A 12820-nucleotide genomic window follows, 5' to 3' on the forward strand; every position below is an offset into this window, starting at 1 on the left:
GGGGGCATCCCGCATCTGGAGGTATATTCCCTCGTAGGGATGTCCCCGTCCCACCTGTCCTCCAACCAACGCGGGACGAAGTGGGATCGTCCCGTCCCGTCCCACTTCGTCCTCGCAACCCAAACGCACCCTTAGTCCAAGCCCTTGGACCCAATTTCGACCTCTCTTGTAAAGGGTTCCTAGCCTTAGTCCACTTAAGGCGCATCCAACACAGTTCATCACAAATTCGACGCAAAACCCAATCAAAGTCGTCGAATTCATGTACTTGTGGGCTCGGTTAGAATGTAGAAGGAGGGGAGATCAAATCGAATGAAGAAAACCCTCAGAAATCCCAAGAAAAACTCCGAATCGAGACCCTATCCCGGCAAATCTCTTGTGTTAATGTTGTCGTTCGGCCGCGCGTCCCTTTCACTCGCCGGCAGGACACCTCCTCCGCCATGCGCCGCCGCGGCATCTTCACCGCAGCTCGACAGAGCGCACGCCGGCGAGGTGAACCACGGCGGCGCAGGCATCCTTGCTCGGTCGCCGCCGCACCTCACGCGAGAAAAACGGGAGAAAATGATTAGGGTTTGAGGGGCAGCCAGCGGGTGGGGTTTTGTTCCGGCGGATCCAACCTGAGCCGTCCGATCTGGCGAGCGGCTCAGATCGAAGAGGAGAAAGGGAGGATCCGTGGTGGGCTAATGGGCCGGCCTGATGGAAAGGAGAAAGGGGTCTGGGCCTGCGGGTGCTTATTTTGAGCCGTTTTCGGTTCGCGGGCCGAGACGAGATTGTCTCGGCCCTCTACTGTTTATGGGTTTTTTCATTTTATTTTAAGTGTATTTCAATGTTTTAATGCATTTCTAATGTATTATGAATGCTCAACTCAAGTCGTCAAATCATGCACTTGTAGGCCCAGATAGCATGTAGAAGGACGGGAAATCAAATCAATTGAAGAAATCTTCAAAATTTCATAGAACGATCATTACGCTCTCGTGAAGTATCCGTTTTCAAATCTGTTTACACCATTGTATTCATTACGACAAGATCTATCAAATAAGGTCCTTATTGGATATATTTTAAAGATATTTATCACAAATGTCAACTTATGTTGTGTGATAGTAGTAACTTATGTATAAAGTGTGTAGCAGATTATGTTACATTTCGGCGATAGTAACTTGCTTTAGATGTCTAGAACAGATTTGTGGACGTGTAGCAACTTATATTGTAAATGTGGTAATTTATGCGTTTAGGAACTCATTGTCCATACACATCTCATGGTTAGTAGAACTACAACTTGTGTGTGAGAATACTGTCAACTTATGCATATTGATTCTATCGCATATTGATTCTATCAATTTATTATGGTTTGATCCTGGCAACCTATCTAGAGACTATGTATCAAATTTTATATCAAACTTATTTGGAGACTATATATCAACTTATATAAAGACAATATGCAAATTTACGTTCAGTTTTACTATCAAGTTATGCATAGAAAATCAACTTATGATATAAAATAAAATAAAATATGAAAACCAAATGTATAGTAACTTCTTAGAATACGTTGCGCCAACTTATGTAGATACTCCAGATCTGGCTTCTTTTTCTTAGTTGATGTATATAATTTTTTGGTACACTTACACACAAGTTTTTAGAAATGTCACATCATATAAAGTATTTACAAATATACCTATTATTGATCTTGTTTTAATAAAGTGCTCATTGTGAAGAGGTCACGTAAATGAGATATGATAAGCTTTGAAAATTAATTGACTTTGGTACAAAATACGAAAATCCACATGATCCACTGGCTATTCAAATTTCATGCGGCCCCGTGGGGTTTTTTTATTTTTTATTTTAGCATTTTCAAAAATATATAGTCAAATAAAAAAATTACAAAACTAGGCTATTGTCGCCGGCCCCGGCGGCGGTTGGGCTGGCAAAAGGACCTTACCGCCAGTCCAGCCGGCGTAATTCACATCAACTCGGATGAAGATAAACTTTATATAAAATTGTAGATCTCGACGAGATCTACAACTTTGTAGTTAAAACTTTTTTATTTGATGTCATATTGGTGCTCAAATAATCGACACAAGTTTCAGATCTAAAATTCAATTTGCTTTGTTAGTTTTAAAAGCCCGGAATCAACGCAGCCCACGTGCCACGTGCGCACCTAAAACAGGCCGAAAGTCAGCGCGGCAGCGGGCCTGGCGGGGTCGCGCGGGATAGCTTTTTCCCATCTACTACCTGTGCAATAAGCTAGATATGTACTCGTGTTGATTTTGGCCCAGCCCCAGCAGGAGGAGGAATTTGGGCCTAGTCCTCTGCAACAGAAGTGGCCCAGCTCGCTCACCCGTATTTAAGCTCCACGCTCCCACCCCGCACTCGAACCCTAACGCCGGTGCCGCCGCCGCCGCAACCATCGCCGCCGCCGCGGTCACACAACCATGGTAATGTCGCCTTCCTTGTCATCTAATTCAGAATTCCCAGTCTCACTGACACCGACGACCCCATCCTGACCCCGCAGGGTATCGACCTCGTCGCCGGCGGCCGCAACAAGAAGACCAAGCGCACGGCGCCCAAGTCCGACGATGTCTACCTCAAGCTCCTCGTCAAGGTTAGTCACCCTCCCAGCCCAGTGCTCTCACACCCTCGCCATTTAATTAATGCTCGAGGGTTCATATTTGGCGCCAATCGCTCCTTGCACGCAGCTCTACCGCTTCCTCGTGCGTAGGACCAAGAGCCCCTTCAACGCCGTGATCCTTAAGAGGCTGTTCATGAGCAAGGCCAACCGCTCGCCGCTCTCGATGCGTCGCCTCGTCAAATTCATGGAGGGGAAGGTAGATATCTTCCTTGTCGTGCCTTGCACCTCGATGTGAGTGTTGTTTTTCCCCCCTTACTTTTGGTTTGAGTGTGCCTCGTGGGATTGTAATAGGGTGACCAGATCGCTGTGATCGTGGGCACCGTGACCGACGACAAGAGGATCACCGAGGTGCCAGCGATGAAGGTGTGCGCGCTCAGGTTCACCGAGACGGCGAGGGCCAGGATCATCAATGCTGGTGGCGAGTGCCTCACCTTTGACCAGCTGGCACTCCGCGCACCGCTCGGACAAAACACGGTAATCTTTTTATTTCGGCAATTAACCTGCAGCTTCAAAAAAAAAAAGACTCACCTCCAGCTTGCTAACCAGATGTTTTATATTCTGTAATGCCATTTATGGATCAATACTTGATAATCCGTTTCATTTCTTTTATAAATCAGGCTGACAACTAGATTGCATAAACAATTCTATTTTATTAGACTAGTAGCTGTATTAGGTCCCCCCACTATGAATGGTACTGAAGCTGACCAACGGGTTTCAACCAAGCAAGTACTTTGCTCTGAGTTTATGTTAGATTGCATTGGATTCAAGGCTATCCTGTCATTGGTTCATGTAGTTTTTGACTAGTTATGATAATTGATAAAAGATTGCATCGTTACCCTCTTCTAGGGGTGTTTCCACAAGCTAAGGAGATAAAACAGGTCCATAAAACTACACGGTTGGCTTACCAGCCCATTGCATTTGCTTATGGTTGCCCTGGTGTCAAATGGTCCAACCGAAATTAGTTTTGACTGAACTGAAATTATCTGAGTGGTTGTGTTCCATCCCATCATTAGTTCATGTAGTTATTGAGTAGTTATGCTGACTGATAACAGATTGCATCTGTTACCCTCTTCTTGGGTGTTTCCACAAGCCAAGGAGATAAAACAGGTGCATACAACTACATGGTTGGCTTACCAGCCCATTGCATTTGCTTATGGTTGCCCTGGTGTCAAATGGTCCAACCGAAATTAGTTTGTTGATTGGAATGAAATTGTCCTAGCGGTTGAATAGGAACATGCATGCTTGTTTAATTTGGAGATTTCTAATTCAAATGTTACTGCCTTACTTGCCGTTGCTTTCAAAGTGCTGCCCACTACATTAGACCTGTGATGGAAACTTGGCAGGGAAATTCTTCTCTTTGCTGAAGAAAAGTTTCCAAGTTTTCACACAAGACAACTCTTTAAGGTGCATATATCTATATGTTTGGCATACCAGCCAGTTGCCCTGGCGGTCAATGCTTGGACCAAGATGTGTTTTCTTTTGGCTGTTAATTGTCCCAGTGATCGAATCGAAAATATTAATTTATTTCAACTGTTACTGACCATTCCACATATCATTTGAGCTATGAAAGCAAATGTGCAACCAACTACATTGTGCTTTCCGAATAGTGCCTAATGTTAGAACTTAGACATCTTCCTTTCACATTGAAATAGTAGTATGCTGTGTACTGATGCCATAACTGATCAACGCAGTGCATGTCAACCCATGCTATCACTCCCATGTGATTTGACTGACAGAATCAATAGTATTTCTATGTATTGTTATGAATATAGGATTTGTTGTTATCTGTCCTATATTATGCTTCTAAAGATAATCAAGTTTCTAACAAAACTCGTGGAGAGAAGTTGAGGTGTGTAGATATGTTGCTTGATTTTGTTCTAAGTTGTTGTACTCCCCCCAGTATGCTTTAACTTTTGTACCTTTGAATTACAGTCAACCTTTCTCCTGCTGAAATTGTTTTTTTATACTAAGTAATAGAGTTCAATGCTACCTAGCTGTCCTCATAATTTGTGACCTCTCAATAGGTTATCCTGAGGGGTCCTAAGAATGCTAGGGAAGCTGTTAAGCACTTTGGCCCTGCGCCTGGAGTCCCACACAGCCACACCAAGCCTTATGTTCGCTCAAAGGGAAGGAAATTTGAGAAGGCGAGAGGGAGGAGGAACAGCAGGGGCTTCAAGGTCTAAGTGGCAGCAACCTTGCGAATACATGTCATATTGCTCGTCATCTAAACATGACTGTTTTGGTGCCAGAGTTGCTCCGCTTTAGATGTCAGAATCTTGTGCTATTACTGGATTGCAGACCAATCAAATTTTGCTCTTGTTTTTTTGCACCGTGAGACTTGTGTTTGTCAGCCAATTGCAAATATACTTATCGTACGTATCATTGTGGGTGATAACTATGTGGAAGTCTGCCATTCCGCGCTTTAGAAAGTGGCCCTTTTCATTGATTCAATGGTGGTCTCAACGATGTCATCTGCCTTCTCAAAGTTAATTCGCTCATGAATTCAGCGTGGGTCATATGTAGTGACATTAGACACCATTTTAGTTGCGCAGTACAAATGCCGACGTGGAAGCATGCTTTCTACCTGCAAAAATTGCAAATCAAAAGGACCGGTTTGTCTGTAAGATAACTTAAAAAAAAACAAAGTAGAATTGCAACTCCAATTTGACCAGAGAAGAGAGGAGGTCAATAAAAAAGAAATATTACCCAACTAAAGATCCAAATGATCCCCACGCCACGCCTGCATTGCAAATATACGCAGTCACGAATAATTCCGCTAAAGTAATAGGAATTAGGCCTTAGACGATTCCAAATAGAAAAACTTAAATCATTTCGATTCGTTCGAGGGAATAATAAAAGGTACGATTATCTACGGAAAAACGGAACTACGATACAAAATATGGCAATTTATTCTTGGAGAATTCATCTTTACACGGAGAGGGTGCTGCTAGAGGAAGCAGCAGCTCACGAGTGAGTTCCACCCCTAGCTTGTTACGTCGGCAGATAAATTACTCCAACTACAGAATAATATAAACCTAGGGAAATACTACTACTACTACTGTATTTGGAAACAAGCGAATGCCACATGTGTAGTAACAGAGCAGGACGCATCAACATGCGCGTGGTCACATTGGCACGGTGGCCGTGTTGATGCCGTCGAACGTCCACACGTCCATCCCGGCGTCCTGGTGCTGCACGTAGGCCACGTCCTCCGGCGGCGGCGCGGCCATCACCGGCACGGCGTCGGGCACGTAGGGGTGCTGCTGCTGGTGGTGCTGTTGGAAGAAGCCCACCATGACGGCGGCGTCGTAGTCCGTGATGCAGGAGGAGACGGGCAGCATCCCCTGACGAAGGTGGTCGTCGTCGTCGGGCGGCGGGTCCTCGTTGGGGAAGTTGACCTTGGCCTTGGACCCCCGGATGCGGCGCGCGGCGCGGTCGTAGGCGCGCGCGGCGGCCTCGGCGGTGGCGAAGGTGCCGAGCCAGACGCGCGCGCCCTTGGCCGGGTCGCGGATCTCCGCCGCCCACTTGCCCCAGGGGCGCCGCCGGATGCCGCGGTACATGGTCTTGCGCTCCCGCTTCCTCGCCGGCTCTGCACGCACGCACCGACCCGCCGGGTGGTGTTAGTCGTTGCTGGCTACTGCTGCATGGCCTGTATGCTGTTCGAAGTTGCACGTAGAAATCAGTTAAAAGTTAGTACCTTGGTCGTGTGGGAACGAGGCGGCGCCGGTGAACTCGTAGCCGTCCACGGCAGCAGGGACGTCGTCGAAGCCGGCGGCCGCCTGCGGCCACAAGTCCTCGGCGCAGAGACCCCTCTTGCCGCCGGACGCGCGGCCGCGGGCGTCGCGCTGCGGGATGAACTCGGAGATGATCGCGCCGCCGCACATATTGTTTCTTTGTGCTTGGTGCGTGGAAGCCTTTTGATTTGCTGCGCTGCAACTGCTAGCCTGCTACGCGGCGCTGCTCCTGCTGCTGCTATGAGCGTAAGAGCGTGTGGATGGGATGGAATACGGATGCCAAGGTGAAGGCAGTGGCGTGCGAGGTGGTGTGCGGGGGGATGAGGTGCGGAGCCGTGTGCCGCGCGTGTTTGTTTATATAGAGGCGGATGCGGGCGCGGTGATGAGGTATGGAACGTGACGCGGCGTGCGTGGCAGCTTCCTTCCTCGGACGGGCAGACGAGAGGAGAATCCATGGATTCACAAATCCGGAGCCGTCGCTTTCGGTATAGCACACCACCCGGCGGCGGCGGCGTCCTCCGATCCCCGCGTGGGTCCGTCCGATGCGCCGCTGCTTTCGTTTGCTTTGCCTTGGCGGTGTGTGCCTGTGCCCGGCTGAATGGCACGCCGCACCTAGCGCACTGTTACTGTTGCTCACGGCCGTTGCCCCGTCGGTCGTTGCTCTGTCCCACTCTGCTGTCCTTTCTCACGGTCACAGTTGTTCGCGCTGCTCTGCTGTGCTTGCCAGCCTTGATAGTAGTACACCATTTCAAAGCTGAAATGCATTTGCACCCGAGATTGCCGTTTCCAGCCCAGGGCCCCCACCCACCCAGCAGCAAGAGTGATCCTTCAATATATTATCATATACTCTATTGTTTATTTGCATGTAGCTGGACGATGTGCGGACCACGGTTTGGGATCGGCCGGCGGCCTCTGTTTTCCGATCGTTCCAAGCAGGGGCCAAGCCACGGCTGCTGTAAAGTGCTAGCTCTACCTGCCACTTGTTAGATCGTGCGCCATGCTGATACTGTAGCACGTGCTAATGACGCACCATTACATTAATCACGCTAGCTGCTGCCACGATCATGATGGTGTTAAAATCACTTACTCATTGCACGTGACTGCTGTGTAACGTAGGACGGGAACCAACTTTTGCTAGGTACTAGGTTTCTTTTTACCTGAAAAGGACTCGCACTCGCTGGAACGATAGAGATAAAAAGGCTCTTTTCCTTTATTTTCGAGTGTCCGTAGACTTTCATCGGCCGCCGGAAGACTATATATGAAAGAGCAACGAAAGGAGTACTCGCTGCGCTTGAGCTAACCACCAACCAGCTGACGATCATGGTCACTGGTCAGCCAATGTTACGTTGAACTTATGCATATAGTATGTTAGAGCTATAGAGCTAGCAAACCATGATCCTGTACTCCTGTAGGTTGTTCTCCTAGTCCATATATTCTCTCTCCCTTCTTCCTGCTACTCCATATCTCTGGTCCAGTATACCTTAATCTGGGCGCTGTGTGACTGACAGGTGAACACCATTTCATTTGTTTTATTTTATTTTTCCTCGAAATTGGGTGTAAAATGCGACAAGATCACGAGAGTCAATGGGAAATGAGCAAATGCAGCATAGGGGTTATTTGGCGGAAGGAAAAAAAATTCAATTTGTAAGTAGCAGCACCTAGAGCAAGCTGGTCAGCTCACGGAAGAAAAGGATGTCCCGGCCTGCGTTGCGCCCACCGGATGTCCCGGTCTTCAACCTGTTGGCCCATCGGGCTTGTTTTTGCTCAGGCCCGGCCATCGGTTTCATGCAACTTGCAAGCTATCGATCGTGCATGCACTGACTGATCAGCTAGGTACTCAGGTGGTTAATTGGGTGTTAGGAGTATCGCAGCTGATGTTTTGGGATGTAAAAAAAGGTACCATTTTTTATCACACGATACAAATGCAGACGCTCACACGCACGCACACTCGCTCCTACTAACATACGCATGTAGCTCTACCTCTATTAGTACCTCCAAAAGACTGAGCTGGCAAATCTCAAGAAAAGAGGGTACATTTGATGTTGCTACGTTAATTGGAGTTAGTATAAAACAAGCTAGTGTAAGACAATGATGTGTTTTCATAATTTCATTTGCCACCCGACTCCATATCACTTTGCCTTTCTTTTGTTAATCGCTGTATACAGACGCAGACGCTCACATACACGCACGCACACTTGTCCCTACGAACACACGCACGTAATCCTACCCCGATAAGCACCTTCGAAAGACTGAGTCGTCAAATCCTCAAGATTGATGAAATTACCACTTGCGCCTCGCTGTCAACGGGCACGTCGCCTACCGCTGAAAGAATAGCGCCGGTTAAATCTTGAAATAAATCCAGAAAAATGCAAGCACAAGTGCCGAGTTGTGGATTCGAACCCTGGTGAGCAGGTTCCACCAAGAAAAACTTACCAGCTAAGCTACGCTCAGTTCGCATATCACTTGCATTTCTATCTCGTACCACTGCATAACTTAGTTTGAAACAAATGTTGCGGAACTATACATAGAACAAGTCATAATAGACTCTGTCTTTGCTTCTATGGTTTATGTGTACTCGGTTCTCTATTTTTTAGGATAATGTAATAAGAATTTGGTTGTGTGCGGTCGCAAAGACCGGAAACTATTTCCTTTAAAGTGTATTTTTCATCCCTCAACTATTGCAAAAGTGTGACATTCATTCCTCATGTTTCATTTGGTGCAAATTAACCCCTTAGTTACCTGAACTAGCCATTTATCATTCCCACTTTAGTTTAACAATGATTTATAGTAGTTTAGGCCATGCAATCAACTTGCTAATCACTGCTTAGCCAGATCTTATGTTGAGTCAATCTTTGAACGTGAATCGGTTCTATTAATTCTTCCAAAAAGAATTTATGGAGTGATTACTGATTAACAAAACGATTATATGGCATAAACTGCCAGTAGATTGCACTAATCCATCGTTAAATTAAAGTGAGGATGATAAATGCACTAATTTAATTAGCTAAGGGGTTGATTTGCACCAAATGAAATATGAGTAATGAATACCATACTTTTGCAATACTTGAAGGATGAAAAGTATACCTTTTCCTTTAAAAAATACATAGAACCAAGTCATGCATCTTGCAACATCTCGTTCAGAATTTAGTGCAATGGTGCGACGTTGCTTTCGGTGAAAGCAAATCACATTTCCATGTGCTACATACCGGCATACCGCTGACGAATGATTAGTGTTAATAGTATGATACTCCTGTTGATGATTGGAAGGAAGTATCCAGCTGTACGCGAAAGCCATTCTTGCTAATATTATAGTATAGTACCACTGTAATTAAGCTAGGCACCTCTGTATGTACTAGAACTAGGATAATAATAATGATTATTATTACATTGCCACGGCCCAGAACTGGAATACTGTGGACGTGTGTCTTTTGACTTCATATCTGACGATATAAGGATTGCTAAGGCGCACGTCACAGTCAATACTCCTGTGGAGTATATCCTTGAGTCAATCTTCGCATAGTATCATCTTTAAAGTAGTAGGAATCATAATGTTCTGTTAACTTGAAATAATTTCAAAGTATATACATTTTTTTCAGAAGGAAGTATATATATACATTTTTAATCCAAAAGGGAAGCACTCCTTTTTTTTTTGATAAAAAAGGGAAGCACTCCTGGTGCAACCTAACGGATGATTTGTGTGCACACCGGCTCTTCCTGATAGGGTTCAAATATTGCTGCATGGTATCATCTTTAAAATATAAAACGAGATAATGCTCAACTTTAGGTCGTGCAGAATATATAGTAGGTTCAGGTAACAGAATGAGTAAACCTTGGGCCGAAAGGCAGTGCGGAAATCAGAAGAGGAAACAAGGTTTTGCACTGCATATGTTGTTGTTTGTAAAAATATAGACCCTTGGATCGACCCTTACATCAATCCGTCGGGGTCAACATTTGGTGACGGCAAAGACAATTCGCCGATCCCCACCCCCGTGGTTAACACACGCCTTATTACCGATATATACTTACTGATCGAGCAGAACGGGAAAAGATAAAAAGATTTATTATTAAGATAAGTTTTTTATAGTAAGTAGTATCTGAACTTACCTATAGACAAACACCAATTTACACCAATTTCCAACACGTGTTGAGGCTGGTGCTAATGCGGCTTATGGTGACCAACTGGTCCCAAACCCATTCACATCAAGACAAGAAGTTAAGCTTTGGTTGACAGAGAACAAAGCGAGAGAAGAGAATTAAGACCCATGACCGCGCGACGATGAGAAAACGCACTGACAAATCAACAAACGCGAACGTGGACCATCCACTTCAGAGTCGTCCATTCATAGCCGCATAGTAAATTGAAGCAACGAGATGCATGCAGCAAACGAAGGAACGGGCTTCGACCGGTCAATTTCCTCGGATGTCGTTTACTATGATGGTTCGCAATCAACGTACAGAAATAACCTACCGCATTTTGAGATGTCAAATGGGCTCAATTACGGGCACTAGATTAGTACTGACCTAGTACGTGGCTACATTGTGCCAAAAAGTCTCTTATGTAGTTCTACCATATAAAGCACAGAGTATGCATTGCTATGAATTTGATGTCACGCGGGCGACAAATCTCAATTTTGAGACGACACGACACCTTCACCTTTTTGCAAGCCTTCTTCCTCGTTTTACTAACCGTGCCACTCCACTCGCCATCTTTAGAGCCGGCAGCTTCTCATCAAGAAAAATCAGAAGATTAAACGATTAGTGAATTTCTTGCACAGCTTTTGAAAAGCTATAAGCTTAGAAAAACTGAAAAGTCAAGTTTCTTAGCTTTTTTAGCTCTCTGAGCTCAGAAACCTGAAAATATATTCTAAAAGTTATTGTTGAGTTTTCAAAAATAAAAATCAGCAACAACTTTTCAAAAACTATTGTTGTCCAATAATCAGGTGGACAGGCGTTCCAGACCGCAAAACTGATAGCACCCGCGCACACTAGCGTGCTTCGTGGCGCACGATGCGGCTGGCGTTGTCTGCACATGTGGGTGTGTCGTGTTCGTATAAGGGCGTCCCCAACGGACTAGTGTCGAGCTAGTATGAATATTATTTTACTTAGTGAACGGTAAAAAAGCAACACACTAGCGCTTCCTTCCGCGCTTATCTCGCACGTCTTCCAAAGCCTCTCCCCCTCACTGCGCGAGCTCTGAGCTCCCCTGTTGCATGCGCTTGGTGTTTGTTTCTTTAGTTCCTCCTAACATTCCTATCACATCGAATGTTTAGATACTAATTAGAAGTATTAAATATAGACTAATTATAAAACCAATTACACAGATGGAGACTAATTTACGAGATAAATCTATTAAGCTTGATTAGTACATGATTTGATAATATGGTGCTACAGTAAACATGTGCTAATGGTGGATTAATTAGACTTAATAGATTTGTTTCGTGAATTAGCCTCCATCTGTGTAATTAATTTTATAATTAGCTCATATTTAATCCTCCTAATTAACCTTCAAATATTCGATGTTACATGAATTTTAGGAGGTCATAAAGATCCAAACACCCTCAACTCTCTCTCCTAAATTTGAGTTGCTATCACGTACCACTAGGGCTGCCTAAGACTGAGAACTTGAGAAGGCTAGTTGGACTCCAGGTGCAAATCACGCCCGCCTCTGATGGATAAAGGTATTAATTACTTCCTTATTTTCTTTCTAATTTTTTCATTTATATTCTTGGAATACCAAGTATCATCTTTTTTTTCTTTTTCATTTTTTTCCTTATATGATGTTGTCTCCTAGGAATTTCTTTTGACAAAATATTTTAGAAAAATTGTGCTAAAGAGTTATCTCAAGAAGTTGTATGGTGAACTATGCGCAAACTTTACGTGAGAAATCTTCATGATAACATTCTTGTGAAATTTGTACTCAAAAGTTGTCTCTGATAAATTATTTCAAAAAAACTTATGCATAGAAGTTGTACTTATCATTAAAGTTTTGTCCAAAAAATATCCTATTGGAACTTGAGTGGAAGAAGTTATGCATAAAAATTATGTGTATCGTGAAAATTGTTCATAAGTTATGCATTAAATTTGTGTGTATCGTGAAAATTGTTTATAAGTTATGCATTGAATTTGTGTGCATCGTTAAAGTTGTGTTAAGAACTTATCTTATCGGAAATTACCCGACAAAGCTACACGTACGCTTACTATTTTTTAAAAAATAAAAAGTCGCGGGAAGAAAAACTTTCCAAAGAAAATCGGTTGCCGTCCGGGATCGAGCGCCTGCAGCGCTTATGGCGAGCGCACGCTGACTAGCACAGCCCTTTCCGGACTTCGAGGAAGATCACCTAGCGGGCTTACAAACTGGGCCTCATCTACCAGTTGGGCTTCTACCGGGCTCTTTCCGTTGACGAGCCCATCCGTCTCCAGTTCCATCATAAAAAAGCAGGAAACGGCAAAATCCTGCATCACA

General features: G+C 44.7%; 2 protein-coding genes across 2 annotated transcripts; one reads left to right on the plus strand and one right to left on the minus strand.

Annotated features, from left to right (window-relative positions):
- The first annotated feature begins 2317 nt into the window (after positions 1-2317).
- LOC101773860 (60S ribosomal protein L18-2) lies at positions 2318-5036 on the plus strand. Its single transcript, XM_004958618.4, has 5 exons — positions 2318-2429; positions 2507-2596; positions 2691-2819; positions 2915-3097; positions 4648-5036. The coding sequence occupies exons 1-5, from the start codon at positions 2427-2429 to the stop codon at positions 4804-4806; spliced, it is 564 nt and encodes a 187-aa protein (XP_004958675.1). The 5' UTR covers positions 2318-2426; the 3' UTR covers positions 4807-5036.
- A 473-nt stretch (positions 5037-5509) lies between these two features.
- LOC101774260 (ethylene-responsive transcription factor ERF098) lies at positions 5510-6669 on the minus strand. The gene is made up of 2 exons (XM_004958619.2): positions 6321-6669; positions 5510-6212 (listed from the first exon to the last, which is right to left on the minus strand). The coding sequence occupies exons 1-2, from the start codon at positions 6505-6507 to the stop codon at positions 5749-5751; spliced, it is 651 nt and encodes a 216-aa protein (XP_004958676.1). The 5' UTR covers positions 6508-6669; the 3' UTR covers positions 5510-5748.
- Positions 6670-12820: the final 6151 nt, after the last annotated feature.

The sequence above is a fragment of the Setaria italica genome, chromosome II (assembly GCF_000263155.2).
Source record: "Setaria italica strain Yugu1 chromosome II, Setaria_italica_v2.0, whole genome shotgun sequence".
Classification (NCBI taxonomy): domain Eukaryota; kingdom Viridiplantae; phylum Streptophyta; class Magnoliopsida; order Poales; family Poaceae; genus Setaria; species Setaria italica.